The sequence below is a fragment of the Podarcis raffonei genome, chromosome 7 (genome assembly GCF_027172205.1).
Source record: "Podarcis raffonei isolate rPodRaf1 chromosome 7, rPodRaf1.pri, whole genome shotgun sequence".
Lineage (NCBI taxonomy): Eukaryota > Metazoa > Chordata > Lepidosauria > Squamata > Lacertidae > Podarcis > Podarcis raffonei.
In genome coordinates, this window is record NC_070608.1 from 27,208,519 (window position 1) to 27,222,446 (window position 13,928).

The 13,928-nt window shown below is 40.7% G+C and overlaps 1 protein-coding gene across 2 annotated transcripts in view; it reads left to right on the forward strand.

Annotated features, from left to right (window-relative positions):
* The window catches only part of CALB1 (calbindin 1), a 185,011-nt gene that overhangs the window by 5,333 nt on the left and 165,750 nt on the right, over positions 1-13,928 (forward strand). For both annotated transcript variants that reach the window (XR_008331429.1, XM_053395705.1), the window contains exons 3-10: positions 870-941; positions 8,448-8,531; positions 8,638-8,694; positions 11,500-11,577; positions 12,880-12,935; positions 13,473-13,512; positions 13,624-13,677; positions 13,817-13,888. Coding sequence is in view for 1 of the 2 variants with exons in the window: in XM_053395705.1 (XP_053251680.1) it covers positions 870-941; positions 8,448-8,531; positions 8,638-8,694; positions 11,500-11,577; positions 12,880-12,935; positions 13,473-13,512; positions 13,624-13,677; positions 13,817-13,888 (513 nt within the window). In the remaining variant the exon portion in view is untranslated. The remainder of the gene's footprint in view (positions 1-869; positions 942-8,447; positions 8,532-8,637; positions 8,695-11,499; positions 11,578-12,879; positions 12,936-13,472; positions 13,513-13,623; positions 13,678-13,816; positions 13,889-13,928) is intronic.

Genomic DNA, 13,928 nt, shown 5'->3' on the forward strand with positions numbered 1-13,928 from the left:
AGTGCTGATTTTTGTTTTTACTGGAAAAGTCCTCTTCATTGCATGATTCTAGTTAATCGGATATACTGTCAAGAACATGATGGCATCTTGGGGCTATGTAGCCAATCAGATTTTACTGTGTGACAATATCACTGAGTGCAAATGGAACCCTCCTACTGCCCACACTCTCAATGGGGAAGGAAGGAGGGACTCTGCTCCCATTGCCCATCTGGGGTAGAATGAAGGATAGAGCTGCATATTCAGATAAGGATGTATCCTATACTGACTGCATCATTTCCAATGGAATATTCTTTTGGATGTGAATCCAAATGTACATGTCGGTCCATATCCTGTCCCAACTAGTCAAGTAGGAAGGACTGAAGGAGTGCTCACCTGGTTGGCTCAGCAACATGGGTGTGGCCCGTTTTTCGCAGCTTTTGCAAAGTGATGCAAATATCACTAAGAAAGGGGGAGAGACTTTAAATGGTGGGAAAGCACAATAGTCAATGTTTTTGCATTCATTGCTGGATAAAAAATATATATATATATATATATATTATATGGCACTGTGTATAACTTTACATTTAACAACATTCTGGAAAATCTGAAAGAAGAAATTCTGCAGCTTAGTGTTTAATTTTGGAGCAGTTAAAGCCCTTAAGGCACATGGTTTTAGGCTCAGGATATTACTAGACGTGGCAGAACCATCAGGGTAGGTTCTTAATTAATTATATGACTCCTTAGTTTTAAGAAACTGCATAGGGTACAACCTACTGGGAAGCTCCTTTAGCATCATTCATTTCTGTGGAAATTGTGCAGGAGACATTCCTGCAATGGATTGTGTCTTTGGCTTTCTTTTAAGTAATAATCATTGTATTGCACATTTATAGGACCTGACCCCAGAAATGAAAAAATTTGTGGACCAGTTTGCAAGTTCTGATGGAAAGATAGGAATTGTAGAGGTAAGCTAACTGGTTTACTTACTGCCATTTAATGAATTTGTTTATTCATGTTGGTCATAGCTCTGCAGTGATATAAGCATGTCTGCAAATATTTGTATTACTTGCTTTTGATGTTTCTTGGGAAATGGTTTTCTTCATTTTATTATCTTTTATTATGAAATTTATGAACTTATCATCATTTTAATACGAAAACATTTCAGTGTTTTCATTCTGAAGTTATCCATGTAAACAACAACAACCCAATTCTTGATGGCATTTAATCTTGAGACTGTTTTGCATAACAACAACAACAACAACAACAACAACAACAACAACAACATAAATGCAAAATCAAGCATAAACAAAATCATTAGAGAAAACAGGTTAGAAATATCAAAGCAGAGACAAAAAGGGGGCATCTCTTTTTAAGAAATTCAAATTGCCAAAAATGTTTAGCTGCTTGAATAATATTTTGTTTAGGCTGACATTTTCTAAAACTGCTTTTCAATGGAAACCTCACAGCAAAAACCTTTCTGGTCTGGACTTAATTTGAGTAAACAATGATATGAAGAATGATTTTGTTTCATTTTTGGAGTTTGCTGTATATTGTTCAGTGAGGCCTAAACATGCTTAGGTATGGTTAAATCATGCCCAGTGTGTTGGATATGGTTTTGTATAGCAGCTTCAGCCATTGACTGGTTATATAATGCCCTTTTTAAATGTTCATTGAAACTGAAGTATAGAAAACAGTAGATCTTGCTTTGCAAACCAGCTTAGCTTGATCTTGAAACTTACTCCTGTTGTTTAAAATAATTGTAAAAATACAATCTTCATTCAAGAAAGATGTCAGTCATTGTCATAATAGGCAAGAAATGAGAGTTCTTGTTTCTAATTCTTCTCCAATAACTGGACACTAGTAAAACCATACAAGGTTGATTCTCGAACGATGTGATTATCGATGTGATTATCTCACTTGTGAATGCTCTCAATAGCCATTGCTGTCAGTAAGAAAGGTTAATAGGGACCAAGTATCTGATTGCTGATGTAAATCTGAATATTAGAATAGCCATTCATTGAGAACTAAGATGTAGACTGTAAATAAATGTGGACTTCTGTCCAAGCAGATGTGCATAGAATGAAGCTTCACAAGAGTTGTGCATGTGAAGTCCTATAAATACATTCATAGAGTGATGTATTTATTTTTATTGATTCAACAGTGAATTATGAATCCAAAAGTTCAAGGCAGATTCAATAGCTTATAGTACAGATATTTAAAAAGACAGCTCTAGTTGCAAAGCCTCGTCCTTTGAAAAAGGACGAAGGGAACTGGAGAGTCAAAGGGAAGATATCCTATGAAAGATGGAGGCAATGAATCTTCAGGCAACAAGAACTACCCCATCAGAACTACTAAAAACAATGTCAGAAGAAGATTAATTTAAAGAAAACCATACAGCAGGATAAAAGCAGTAAATAGCATTAAGAATCACTTTTTTAGGAGTAAAACCAATTGAACTCACTGGGATTTACCTCAGTGGGACTTACCTCTGAGAAAAGATAATGATGTAGAATTAAGTAATCTTTAGTACAACTATCATTCTTGATTAGTAAATAGAAAATGAGACTGGCATAATTTATTTCCTAGCATAAATCACTTAAATGCAGTTTTAGGAGGGTTATTTTTGGTGTGGGTTGTAGTTTGTTTTGTTTTGTTTTAATTTAAAGGAGCATTTAAGAATGCTCACCCCTTGCTTTCTGTGATTTTTTTCCTCCTCCAAGGTGGCCCAAGATACCTTCTGTTTCCAAAATATGTTTTCTTGTGAGACAATATTTAAGCTCGTTAAAAGGCAAGCTGAATAGTTTAAGGCATTTTCAGCACTGCTGCTGCTGCTCAAGTTAAAGGAAATTCTGGGAGCATCTTCAGGAGCCTGCATTAGTGTGGTTCCTCCCTGAGCTTTTATCCATTGCCCTCGGGCTAATGTGTAGAATTTGACAAGCCACTTGTTCTTCTAAAAGGCTCCCCCTCCCAGCACTCCAGCTTATTTGTTCAAGTCACTGCCTGCACCGAGATGGGGTTTCAAAAGCCCATCCTTTAACATTCTCAACCTGCAATCATTCCATGTTTGAATGATTCAATAGCTTTTTTTCTGCTAGGGAAAGGTGGTTGGGTGGTAGGAGGAAGGGATGTAATGTTGGAAATACACCTTTTCCTTGTTTTGCTTTTCTTTTCTTTTTAAAAGTGTGTACACAAGCACTATTTATCTATCTAATCATTTCACAACAGAACAGAATACAAACTAGAGGTTCATTTAGTAATCCACATAAGAAGTAATTTTTAAAAACTGTTTCACTACAGAACAGAATAAATTCCTCTCTAGAAATAACATTTTTTTCATAGCACTTTCACTCCTAAAGGCAGACCTCTATAATTTGTAGCCCATTAGTCATCCATGGTACCTATGTGGTGCTTGGAAACCCTGTCATTTTTCAGATACAGCCAAACGGCAAAGCCATGAGATTTACTGAATCCCTACTAGGCTGCCATGTGGCTAGTTGATTGCGTATGGCTTGGTGTGGGTCATAAGGCGCTAATAATCAGTGTCCTGATTTTTTCTGGGACTGCAGAAATGAGTGATAATTTGTTGATCTGTAATACATGTGTTGGTGGAAGAACTGTTCTACCAAGTGCACCCTTCCATAATATAGGAAGCTGGGTTGTTGTTTTTGTTTTAAACCAGTTCTGTTTATCCATCTAGCGTAATATTCTGAGTGGCAGCATCTCTCCAGCTCTCAGATGCCTTTCCAGTTCCCAAAATACAGAATCCTATAGACTGGGTATACTGTAGCTCAGTATACCCTGCAGCTCAGTAGAATACCTGTTTTGCATGCAGAAGTACCTGTTTTGCAGTGGAATACCAGTAGAATACCAGTTTTGCATTGCATTCAATCCCTGGCATCTCCAGTAGGGCTGGTAAAAAATCTTGCCTGAAACTCTGGAGAGCTGCTGGCAATCAGTGTAGACAATATTGTGCTAGATGGGCCAATGGCCTCATTTGGTATGAGGCAGCTTACTAGGTTCCTATGTAATGAGGATTGAACCAGAAAGCTCCTCCATGTGAAATACGTGCTATGATCCACGCCCAGTAATTGACTGGCCCAGTTCTCTGCATTAGAATCTTAATTCTGCCGTTCCCTCCATCTTTTCTTGGTAATATTCAATTAACCTTTTTGGAATGGGTGGGGGGTCAGAAACGTAAGCAAGTGCAGCCCATGATTTTAACTTAACAAGGGACAGAATTGCTCTGTTACTAGTCACAAGTTTGAATCTAGGCTGGGATGCAGCTATTTCCAGAGCAGATCCAGGACTCAACAGGTTTTGGAACTTTGGAGTAATAGCACAGTAACTGAGAATATACCAGTAATACCCGGCGGCACAACAGGCAACAATATATTGGTGGTATTTTGGAGGCTTTGAAGGCATACTGTGGTTCCATTTGGTTCCCTATCTTCCCCAGTGCCATTTGGGCCAGTCTCAGTACCATTAGACATTAGACTACCATTAGACAGAGTGAGGCAGCTAGTGCTAAGGAGTGATGAGCGGACAAAGCTGGGAGTGTAATTCTGTGCTAGCCTGCTGCTCTCTGGTGCAGTGTAGGATGCTGTGCCATTGGCGATGTACAAATAAGATTCAAATGCACATCTTCTGTACATTGGATGTGCATGAGTGTGGCATTTTCCTGTATTTGACTTGGGCAACACACTGTCTTGAGCAGACCTGGCCAGCTTGTGTCCAGAGCGGCAAAGGGGTGTTGTTGTTACTCAGAAGACTCAGGCTGTACAAAGCGTTATTAACTTCCTGTCACACTGAGATCTGAGCCATGATGAATCCATTCTGGATTATATAATCCACTCCAGCGTTTTGCCTCTACCAAAACTTCCCACAAGGACTCATTTCAATCTTTGAAACATACAAAAGTTAACATTCAGAGAGACAAATTAAAATGCTGAAAGTAAGAGATACACAAGACTGCCTTGGCAGCAGTTTATTTCCAGTTATACTAAGGCAGATTCTCTGAATTATTGCTATTATATTTCAGCTGGAGTTTTGCACTGCAGCTTGGTAAATGGGGGTGGGCAGAATCCTGTAATTTCCAGTAAAAGGTAGAGACTGTTTCTTAAAAGTAATCTTGGCTGCTAGATCCATCTTTCTCAAGCCGAATTCCAAGAAAGACTGTATAAAGAGAATTTTTTAAAAGTCATATCCATACCGATTTCTAAAGCTGCTTCCTTACTGATGGCAAAATTGCTGCAGTTGCTGCATTTTCATGTATAATCACTGTTGCAGGCTGAGAGAGACGTAAAGACAGGTGACTTAATTAGCATGGTTTGTCATCTGTATTCATATATTACTGAACTCTGTGCAGCTTCTGTGCAAGAACACATACACAGCAGTGGAGTGTTTGGACTAGGGTCACTTGCAGTAGCACAGAAGCCCCAATAAACTTTGCAATATGTCTGTCTCTCGATCTATTTCATAAACAATACTGAATAAGTCAACCCAGGAAGATTCATTTCTTTAAAACAGGTGTGGGGAACCTTTAGCCACCCAAAAATGCCATAACTCCCTTCATCCCCTCTTGGGCTGGTGGGAGTTGGAGTTCAGTAATATCTGGATGGCGAAAGGTTCCCCACACCTGATTTTAAACCTCCAGAACTGTGAGGGGTGGATGCATTTGGATGTTGTCTTGCGTTTCTGTGCTAGTTCCAGATTTTGTGGGACCTTTGCTTCGGGGAGCCGCCCTCCTCCTTTCCTGTGTTGCCACTGGCCATTTGCTTGCTTCTCCATGGGGGCCCAATGGGGGCCACTTCCCAGAGAGAGAACCATGTGTGCAGAGGTTGCTGCTCCTTCTCCTCGCTCCTTTCACTATTTGCTCAGAGAGGGCAGGTGAACATGAAGAAATCACAAGGTGGAGCAGCAAGAGGGCCAAGAGGCTCCATGGGCTGGCAGCAGGGCAGCTGAATTCAGGGATGGAGTATGTGACAGACGCCCATCATCTTTGGTCATTGGCCAGGCTAGCTGGGATTGAAGTAGAACTGGAATTCAGAAACGTTGGAAGGTCCACGGATTCCCCATCCCTACTGGGTGACGGGCTCAGCAGGTGCCCAATGATGCCAAGCTCTGATAGCTTTGGTGGGGTTTCCTCTGTTCTCGTTAATTGAATAGAAGGAGAAAACAGGTCTTTTCAGCGACATCTCTCCAATTGTGAAATGCTCTCCCTGTGGAAGTTCAACCAGCACCAACAATGTCAACTTTTAATCACTAGGCAAAGACATTTCCTGTTCTCCCAGGTTTTTAAGATTGTTATATGAGATTATTTATGGCCTGTTTTGGTGCTCATCTTTTAGTAGGGTGGGGAATGATACTTCTCTACGTTGGTGGATGAGCACTTTTAGCATTTCTATGTTTTTATTGTTTTGTGTGTGTGTATGTGTGTACTTTGTTATTTTTGTATTTTAAATATTTTTGTCAATCCCCCCCCCAAGAAAAGGTGAAAAAAAGATTGCCATCTCATTGCCAAGCAGCATTTTTTAAAAATACAGATAGAAAGTTGGGCCTTGATATCAACCACTGAAAATGTTCTTAATATATATCAATATATTTGAAGGAAAGTCATTAGATAAAGTGACATATTGATTTGGAAGTATCCCGAGTTAGCTTATGCATTGATTTTACTAAAACATTGGTTCACCAGTCTAATTTGAAGCAGAAAATTAAATATTTTGAATTCCAGTGTGGCATTAGAAGGTTGTCAGCTGCCAGAATGTTCGTTTGCCTGAGTGTTTAGGTCTCTCAAACCTCATGTGAAAAGTCAGCATCCATTTCAAGTATTCTTTTATGTGAAATAAAACCTTGAGTTTACTTTTTTTTAAAAAAATAATCTAAATACCAAACATTGCAATTCAATACTTGGCTTTCAGTGTTTCCCATTGGTCTGGGCAACTTGAATAGTTCCTTTCTGAAATACTTAGAAAAGCATGAGGATATTGAGGTTATGCTTTGAGAACTGTGCTTATAAGAAACCCTTTGCAAAGACAACCCTCCAGACAAAGGCATTCTATTTCTAGCTCATCTAAATGTGTTAAAGCAAGAGCCTGTGGATTAGGAGACGGGAGCTGGGGACAACTAAGGTCCCAGTGTACTGCAGCCATGAAGCTCAAGTAAAGGCAATAAGCGAGGAACTGAACTTGGGGTTGGGACAAGGGAGAAGGTCAAAAGTGACATAATTTTAAGTCCAAATCTCAGAAGTCACTGAAGGACAGTTTTGGACATGGCACTGATGTGAGGGAGGAAGGAACAGGAAGCACGGCGGTCTTGTACTTCCTGTTCCCTTTCATGTCCATCCTGTCTGAAATAGAACATTCACACCCTGCAGTCCTGGTGATGCAGAAAGGAGCTCTCAATTTAGGAACAGTTTGCTGGATGTGAAATGTGAATATTATGTTTATGAGACAGCAGTGGAAGAACTACAAGGTACTTCCTTTTCCTCCATATCTGTATCCCATCAAAAACTGTAATTTAAAGGGATTCTTGGAATGCAGTGAAGATTCCCCCAAATATCACTTTGATACGGATATCTGAAGCTGGTTGAAACCATTAGACCATTTCAAAAGAAAGTTTTTGATCAGGGCTGGCCCACTCCTGAGGCAAGGCGAGGCAACTGCCTCAGGCAGCAGGATCCATGGGGCAACAGATCCCAATGTAGATATTTATTTCTCCCCCCCCCTTTTTCCTGAATAGATCTTTATTCGCCCCTTCTTCCCTGGAGGAGAGAGGGAGGCACCAGTTTGCAGTTCTCCTCAAATGCAAAAATGTATTGGGCTGACCTTGCTTTTGATTGTCCATCAAACACCATCCCCGCCCCTGCATAATTCAATGCAAACTATTTTTATGCCTTTTCAGTCATGAAAATTATATAGCTCTGAACAGAAGTTACAGGGGGTCAACAGCAGAAGGGGCTGATTGCATTCATGCCCTGCTTGTGGGTTTCTCCTAGATATTTGGCTGGTCACTGGGGGGGGGGGGAGCAAAATGTTGGACTAGATATATTCTTCATATACTCTTACATTATTTGAAAGGGGGAAAAATGAATATTGTGACAAAATTCAGGTGTATTAAAGGAAAACATGCAGCAGTTTTAAAGTTCTGCAGCACCTTGGAGCCAAAAGTAGAATGGAAGAACGTCTTCCACTGAAGGCTCTGTCTGCAAATATTATAGATTGAACTTCTGCTTCCTTCCTTTGGCAGCATAATTACATAGAATATTTCGAAGTTTCAGTTTATTGTGCAACAGTTTGTTTCAATGTGGTATGCACAGAAAATCCTGGTGGATTGTACTTGGTATTTGCAGATCATTGATCAATATGCAAGTTACTTGAATTTTTAAAACATTTTTTCTCTCCTAAAGCCGTAGTATGTATTACATTTATTTGACAAACAATTGATATAATTCAGTCTTAAATCTTTTACAGCTTGCTCAGATATTACCAACAGAAGAAAACTTCCTCTTATTCTTTAGGTGCCAGCAGCTGAAATCAAGTGAAGACTTCATGCAGGTAATCTATATAAATTTTTGCATTTTGTAAAATTAAATTGCCACGTTGAAAGAAGTGTTTTTGGTTGTGCTTGATTTAGTTTTAATGGCTAACTTCTCAATTCCAGACATGGAGAAAATATGATAGTGACCACAGTGGCTATATTGATGCTGAAGAACTTAAGGTAAGAAGCTATCTATGTTTATTTATTAATATGCATTTCCTGCCCCTACTCCAAATGCTTTTTTCCTGGGGTGGCAGCATAATAAATTGCAAGAACAGAAAGACATAGCAAAACATACAATATATTAAAGAAATTTGGTGTGGTTTTTTAAAAGCCCTTTCCTGACTTAACTGTTGAGCCCCTCAAAATGGCCCTGGCTGTTTTGCAGTGTTTCTTAAGGCGCTCAGGGTCTGGGGAATTCTGCAGAGAGTTCAAGTTCCCCTATTGTGGTGATTGTGGTGGGGACCCACAAAGCATGCATCTTTTTGTATCTTTGCTGTTGTAACGTGATGTATGGCTGGTGTCATTAATAAGAGGCACTTTCAGAGGATCTGAAAAATGCCTGGGAAGAAGCTGTCTCCAAGGCATTTTGGGTTGAAGCTATTCAAATTAGAGGGCAACACAACCCAATGCAGTCTTAATACTGTGCTCTTCGCATTCCAGTGATACAAAACTGTGAATGTTTAAAGATGACAGGAATCTTCAGTGTTGCAAAACAATAACTCACATACCTCTATCATTTTTTTTAAAGCATTGGAGTTTTTGTCAATTTACTCCCTTCCTCCTGGTATCCAGAGCCGTCTTTTCCATTGGGTTTACTGGTGCATTGTGCCAGGGCGCCTGCCTCTCAGGGGCGCCCCAGTGAGTGGGGGAGCTGCGCCGCTTTGCCAGCAGCCTCCCTTTTCCCTCCTGCATGCCTGCCAGCTGTGCCCCGCCAACTATATGGCTGGCGGATGTGCAGCTTCCTTCCCAAGCCCCCGCGGGAGGAGAGAAATCCCCGCAGAGGCTTGGGAAAAGGCTGACAACTCTGGGAAATGGGGGGGGGGCTGGAGGGATCTTTCCACCACTGTGCCAGATATGCTTAAGACGGCCCTGCTGGTATCATCATCATTAACTGTTCTGGACTATCCCACTGCAGACAGATGGGGATTATATGATTGAGTAGTCACCACTGCAGAGGTGGATGGGTAGTATTTAATTAGAAAACTAAACACTGTTCCAGCCTTCTACTTGCCTGGCTAGTTTCTATGCATAGGAAAATCATTTAATCATGTCATATGACAAATTAGGGATCTGGGTGGCATCTAAACCACTGAGCCTCTTGGGCTTGTGGATCAGAAGGTCAGCGGTTTGAATCCGCACAACAGGGTGAGCTCCTGTTGCTCTGTCCCAGCTCCTGCCTAACCTAACATTTCAAAAGCACGCCAGTGGAAGCAGATAAATAGGTACCACTCTGGCGGGAAGGCATATGGCGTTTCCATGCACTCTGGCTTCTGTCATGGTGTTCCATCGCACCAGAAGTGGTTTAGTCATGCTGGCCACATGACCCAGAAAGCTGTCTGTGGATAAACACCGGCTCCCTTGGCCTGAAAATGAGATGAGTGCTGCAACTCCATAGTCGCCTTTGACTGGACTTAACCATCCAGGGTTCCTTTGCCTTTACCTTACCTATAATGACAAATTGACAAAATGATTCCTCTAGCTAGCAGGACCATTGGCCAGGGATGATGGGAGTTGTAGTCCAAAAACGTCTGGGGACCCAAGGTTGAGAAAGGCTGATCTAGAGAGTCTTGAGCGACAAGCTGGCTGGCTGGCCAATATTTGGAAAGTTATTCACTGATGGTCTAGGAAAATCCCTGTTGATTATCCCAGAGTTTTCTGGATATTTTGATACAAACCAAAGTGGATTGCATAGTTGTCAGAAGAAGGCGGCGAAGGCCTATAGCTCAGTATGAAGCACCTGCTTTGTGTGTGTACAAGGTCCCTGGCAACTCCAGTTGAAAGGATCTTGGGAAGCAGTGCCAAGGGCTTGAGATGTGGGAAGTGCTGCTGTAAGGCCAACAGTCTTGGAATAATAGTCTAAGCTTGACCAAGGAAACTTCATATATCCACCGAGGTTGCCTACAGGCTGCTTGGAGCAACTCAAGGCCTGGGAAACTACTCTGGCTTAATGCCAGTGTGGGATTAATACTTCCCCAACCAGCTACTCTCAAGATGTTTTGAGCTATAGCCACCCCTGTCCATTGTCTATGTCCCTGGGAGCTGACATCTAAACCATCTGGAAGACCCCAGGTTGGGGAATGCTGGCGCAAAATTTCGAATGGTCAGTTGCCAGAAGAGCACAACTCAGCTGTCTGATGGGTAAATTCTGCACTCACTGAACGCTCTTAAAGATTTAAATCTGCCTGCCCCACCTCCACTGAGTGGCCTGGTTTTAAAACTGTTATTAGACTGGCTCTTCTCTTGTGAAGAAGAAAGCAGCTGGAACATGGCAGTGAAGCAAATCCACGCTGACAAGCCTTTCTTGAGGAATGGCTTTGTGGGAATCACTGCTTACTTGTTCCACCAGCTTCGTGCTACAACGTGGGCCTTATCCCCCCCCCCCACCAAATCAATCTCTGCTCCATTTAGTGCAAGACTCTCCACCCCCAACTATCAGAACAAGCAGAAGATCTGGTCTGAAATAGGAAAAGTAGCAATACTCCAAAGACTAATATTAAGAGGTTAGAACAGGTGTGTGTGTTTGAGAGAGAGATGCTTCTAGGCAATAGGCATTTGCAATTCCCCAGCTCTCTAGACTTCTTGCTTAATAAGGATTTTAAATGTCATTATGAACTAGGACAATTGACTGGTCTCCTGGGAAAACAAGTGTCGTTTCCTAGATGAAAACCAGTATTTTTTCAAAGGTCAGCAAAGCAACTTACTGCCTTCCTTCGGTTTTATTGTCTTTTTTTACACTTACCACTCGTGTTTGTTTTCTTTCAGAGTTTTTTGAAAGACCTATTGCAGAAAGCAAACAAGCAGATTGAGGATACAAAGCTGTCAGAATATACAGACATCATGGTAAGAGGAGGAAGCTATTTCGTTCAGGGAACTTAGCTCCCTGTCTACATATTAAGGTGTATCTGTTCCAGAAGCTAGGATCTTCTCTCATTACTGTATTTTCCCCATCCCTTATTTGAATTGTGAACTAGCTTGCTGCATAGGCTTCATAGATACCAAGTAGCAAAAGGAGACTCCGATAGATATACCATAATTCGAAGGAACATAGCAGGTATGGCTGCAATGTAGCCTTAATTCATTTCAACGAAGTGTGTGCAAGTTCTCATACACAAAATCACAATACTTCTCTTGCTATGGAAAACCCGTGCATGTGAATGCCTGGCTGGTTTTGTTACAAGGACAAAAAAAGGCAAATTTAATAGATTTATTAAATTGGCAAATTATTGTTTGACTGTGATATTTATGTTCTCCGTCCCTTCTTTTATTGCATATGAAATGTTTTGACATGTGCTTAAGGTGTCTGTTTTTTAAAAAATGGTAAGACAATGAAGATGGACTATTCCAAATCAAAATACGGTGGACCCTCCAGATACGATCTTAATTTGTTCCAGGGGTACATCTGCAACCTGAAAAGTCCGTATCTGGAGGTACTGCTTCTGCGTGCGGCGCAATAGAGCGCTTCTGCGAATGCGCATGTGGCAAAACCCGGAAGTATACACTTCCAGGTTTGCCGCATTCGCAACTCTAAGTTTATGTATCCAGAGGGATACATAAGTAGAGGTACAACTGTAATAGATTGCATCCAAAAGTGCCCTTCTGTGAACCAAATGGCTTTGGATGCAGCAGAGGCTTCCATTAATGGTGGAGGAGAAACATAGGGAATCTGTTTGTATACCAAGTCAGATCACTGGTCCATCCAGCTGAGTATTGTCTACAATGATTGGTAGTGGCTCTCCAATGAGCTACAATCCTTCCCCAGATAGTAGATACCTGCCACTTCCTTCTGTTGCTCACTCCACCATCTTCCATGCTTTTCTGGAGGACTCATCAACCTTTCAAAACAGATTTTCTGGGGACACAGGCAGAAGCCAAGAGCAGGACTTTACTCAATGAACTTTGGATGCAGCCCAATGAAAAGAGTTATAAAAGCAACCATAGGGTGAAAGCACGTTTGAGGAAACCTAACCGTAAAATGACCACAGAAACAAGGCATTTTTTAAAATACCCACCTGTCTCTTAGAGGCCAATTCACTTGCACTAAACAGGCATTAAGAGACAGGTGACGATGTTAACTGTTTTTGGTTGTTGTTTATTGCTGTTATTGGAGAGAAAAAAATGTTCACACAACCCCTCCCTTTTCAGCTCAAGATGTTTGATGAAAACAATGATGGGAAACTGGAACTGACTGAAATGGCCAGGTATGTATTCTTCTAAGAGGGTGAGGGAATGAAATGAGCTCCATTCAGCAGATGAAACGAGAGGCGGAAATGGCCACATGTGGCTGAGAAACAGTTTCTATGTACTGCAACAATTCGGGCTAGAAACCTCTCTTCTTCTCAGTGTTCAACCCTTTCATTACAAAGACGAATCCTGTACTGTAGAAAGAAAATGTGCTGAATATATATATATATTTGTTGTATGTTGCTTATCAAAGCAGTTTACAAAGCATATTGCATCCCCTCCTAAAATACAATCCACAAGTGAATTAAATAAATAAAAATTAAGGAAAAGTTTGAATGGGACAAGCAGCCTACAAAGAAGGATTTTACATGAAAAAATGTACTGGGGTTTTGCAGCTCATTTTAGTAAACCATTTCCCAGTCAGCTGTCAAGGTCATCTCCTCTCTCATTTCTTGAAAAGGTTTGCCTTTATACATTTTCCAGATATGCAATTCAAGTTCCTACTGTGACCACTCAGCAATTGTTCTGACTTCTGCTTGTGTTTTTCTCCAAAGATTACTTCCAGTACAGGAAAACTTTCTCCTTAAATTTCAGGTATGTAGCACGGTACTCCTAAAAGTTTGAACATGCATAATATAAATTATGTGTGTGAGTAGTGATCCAAACCACTACTGTTCTAATACCTGTTTTCTTTTTTAAAATTAGGGTGTCAAAATGTGTGGGAAGGAATTTAATAAAGCCTTTGATACATTTGATTCAGTAAGTAGACTACCTACAATATTTATAACTCGTCTTTATTTTTAAAAGATCTCTGACCTTACGTGTTCTGCAAGACAAAACAATGTAGCTGAAAGCAGCTGAAAGCAAAGTTATAATTGCTCGTGCCTTTTGTTTTCAGGATGGGAACGGCTACATAGATGAACAAGAATTAGATGCTTTGCTGAAAGATCTCTGTGAAAAGAACAAAACGGTAATTCTAATTTTATTTCCATTAAAAGTGCACTTAAACT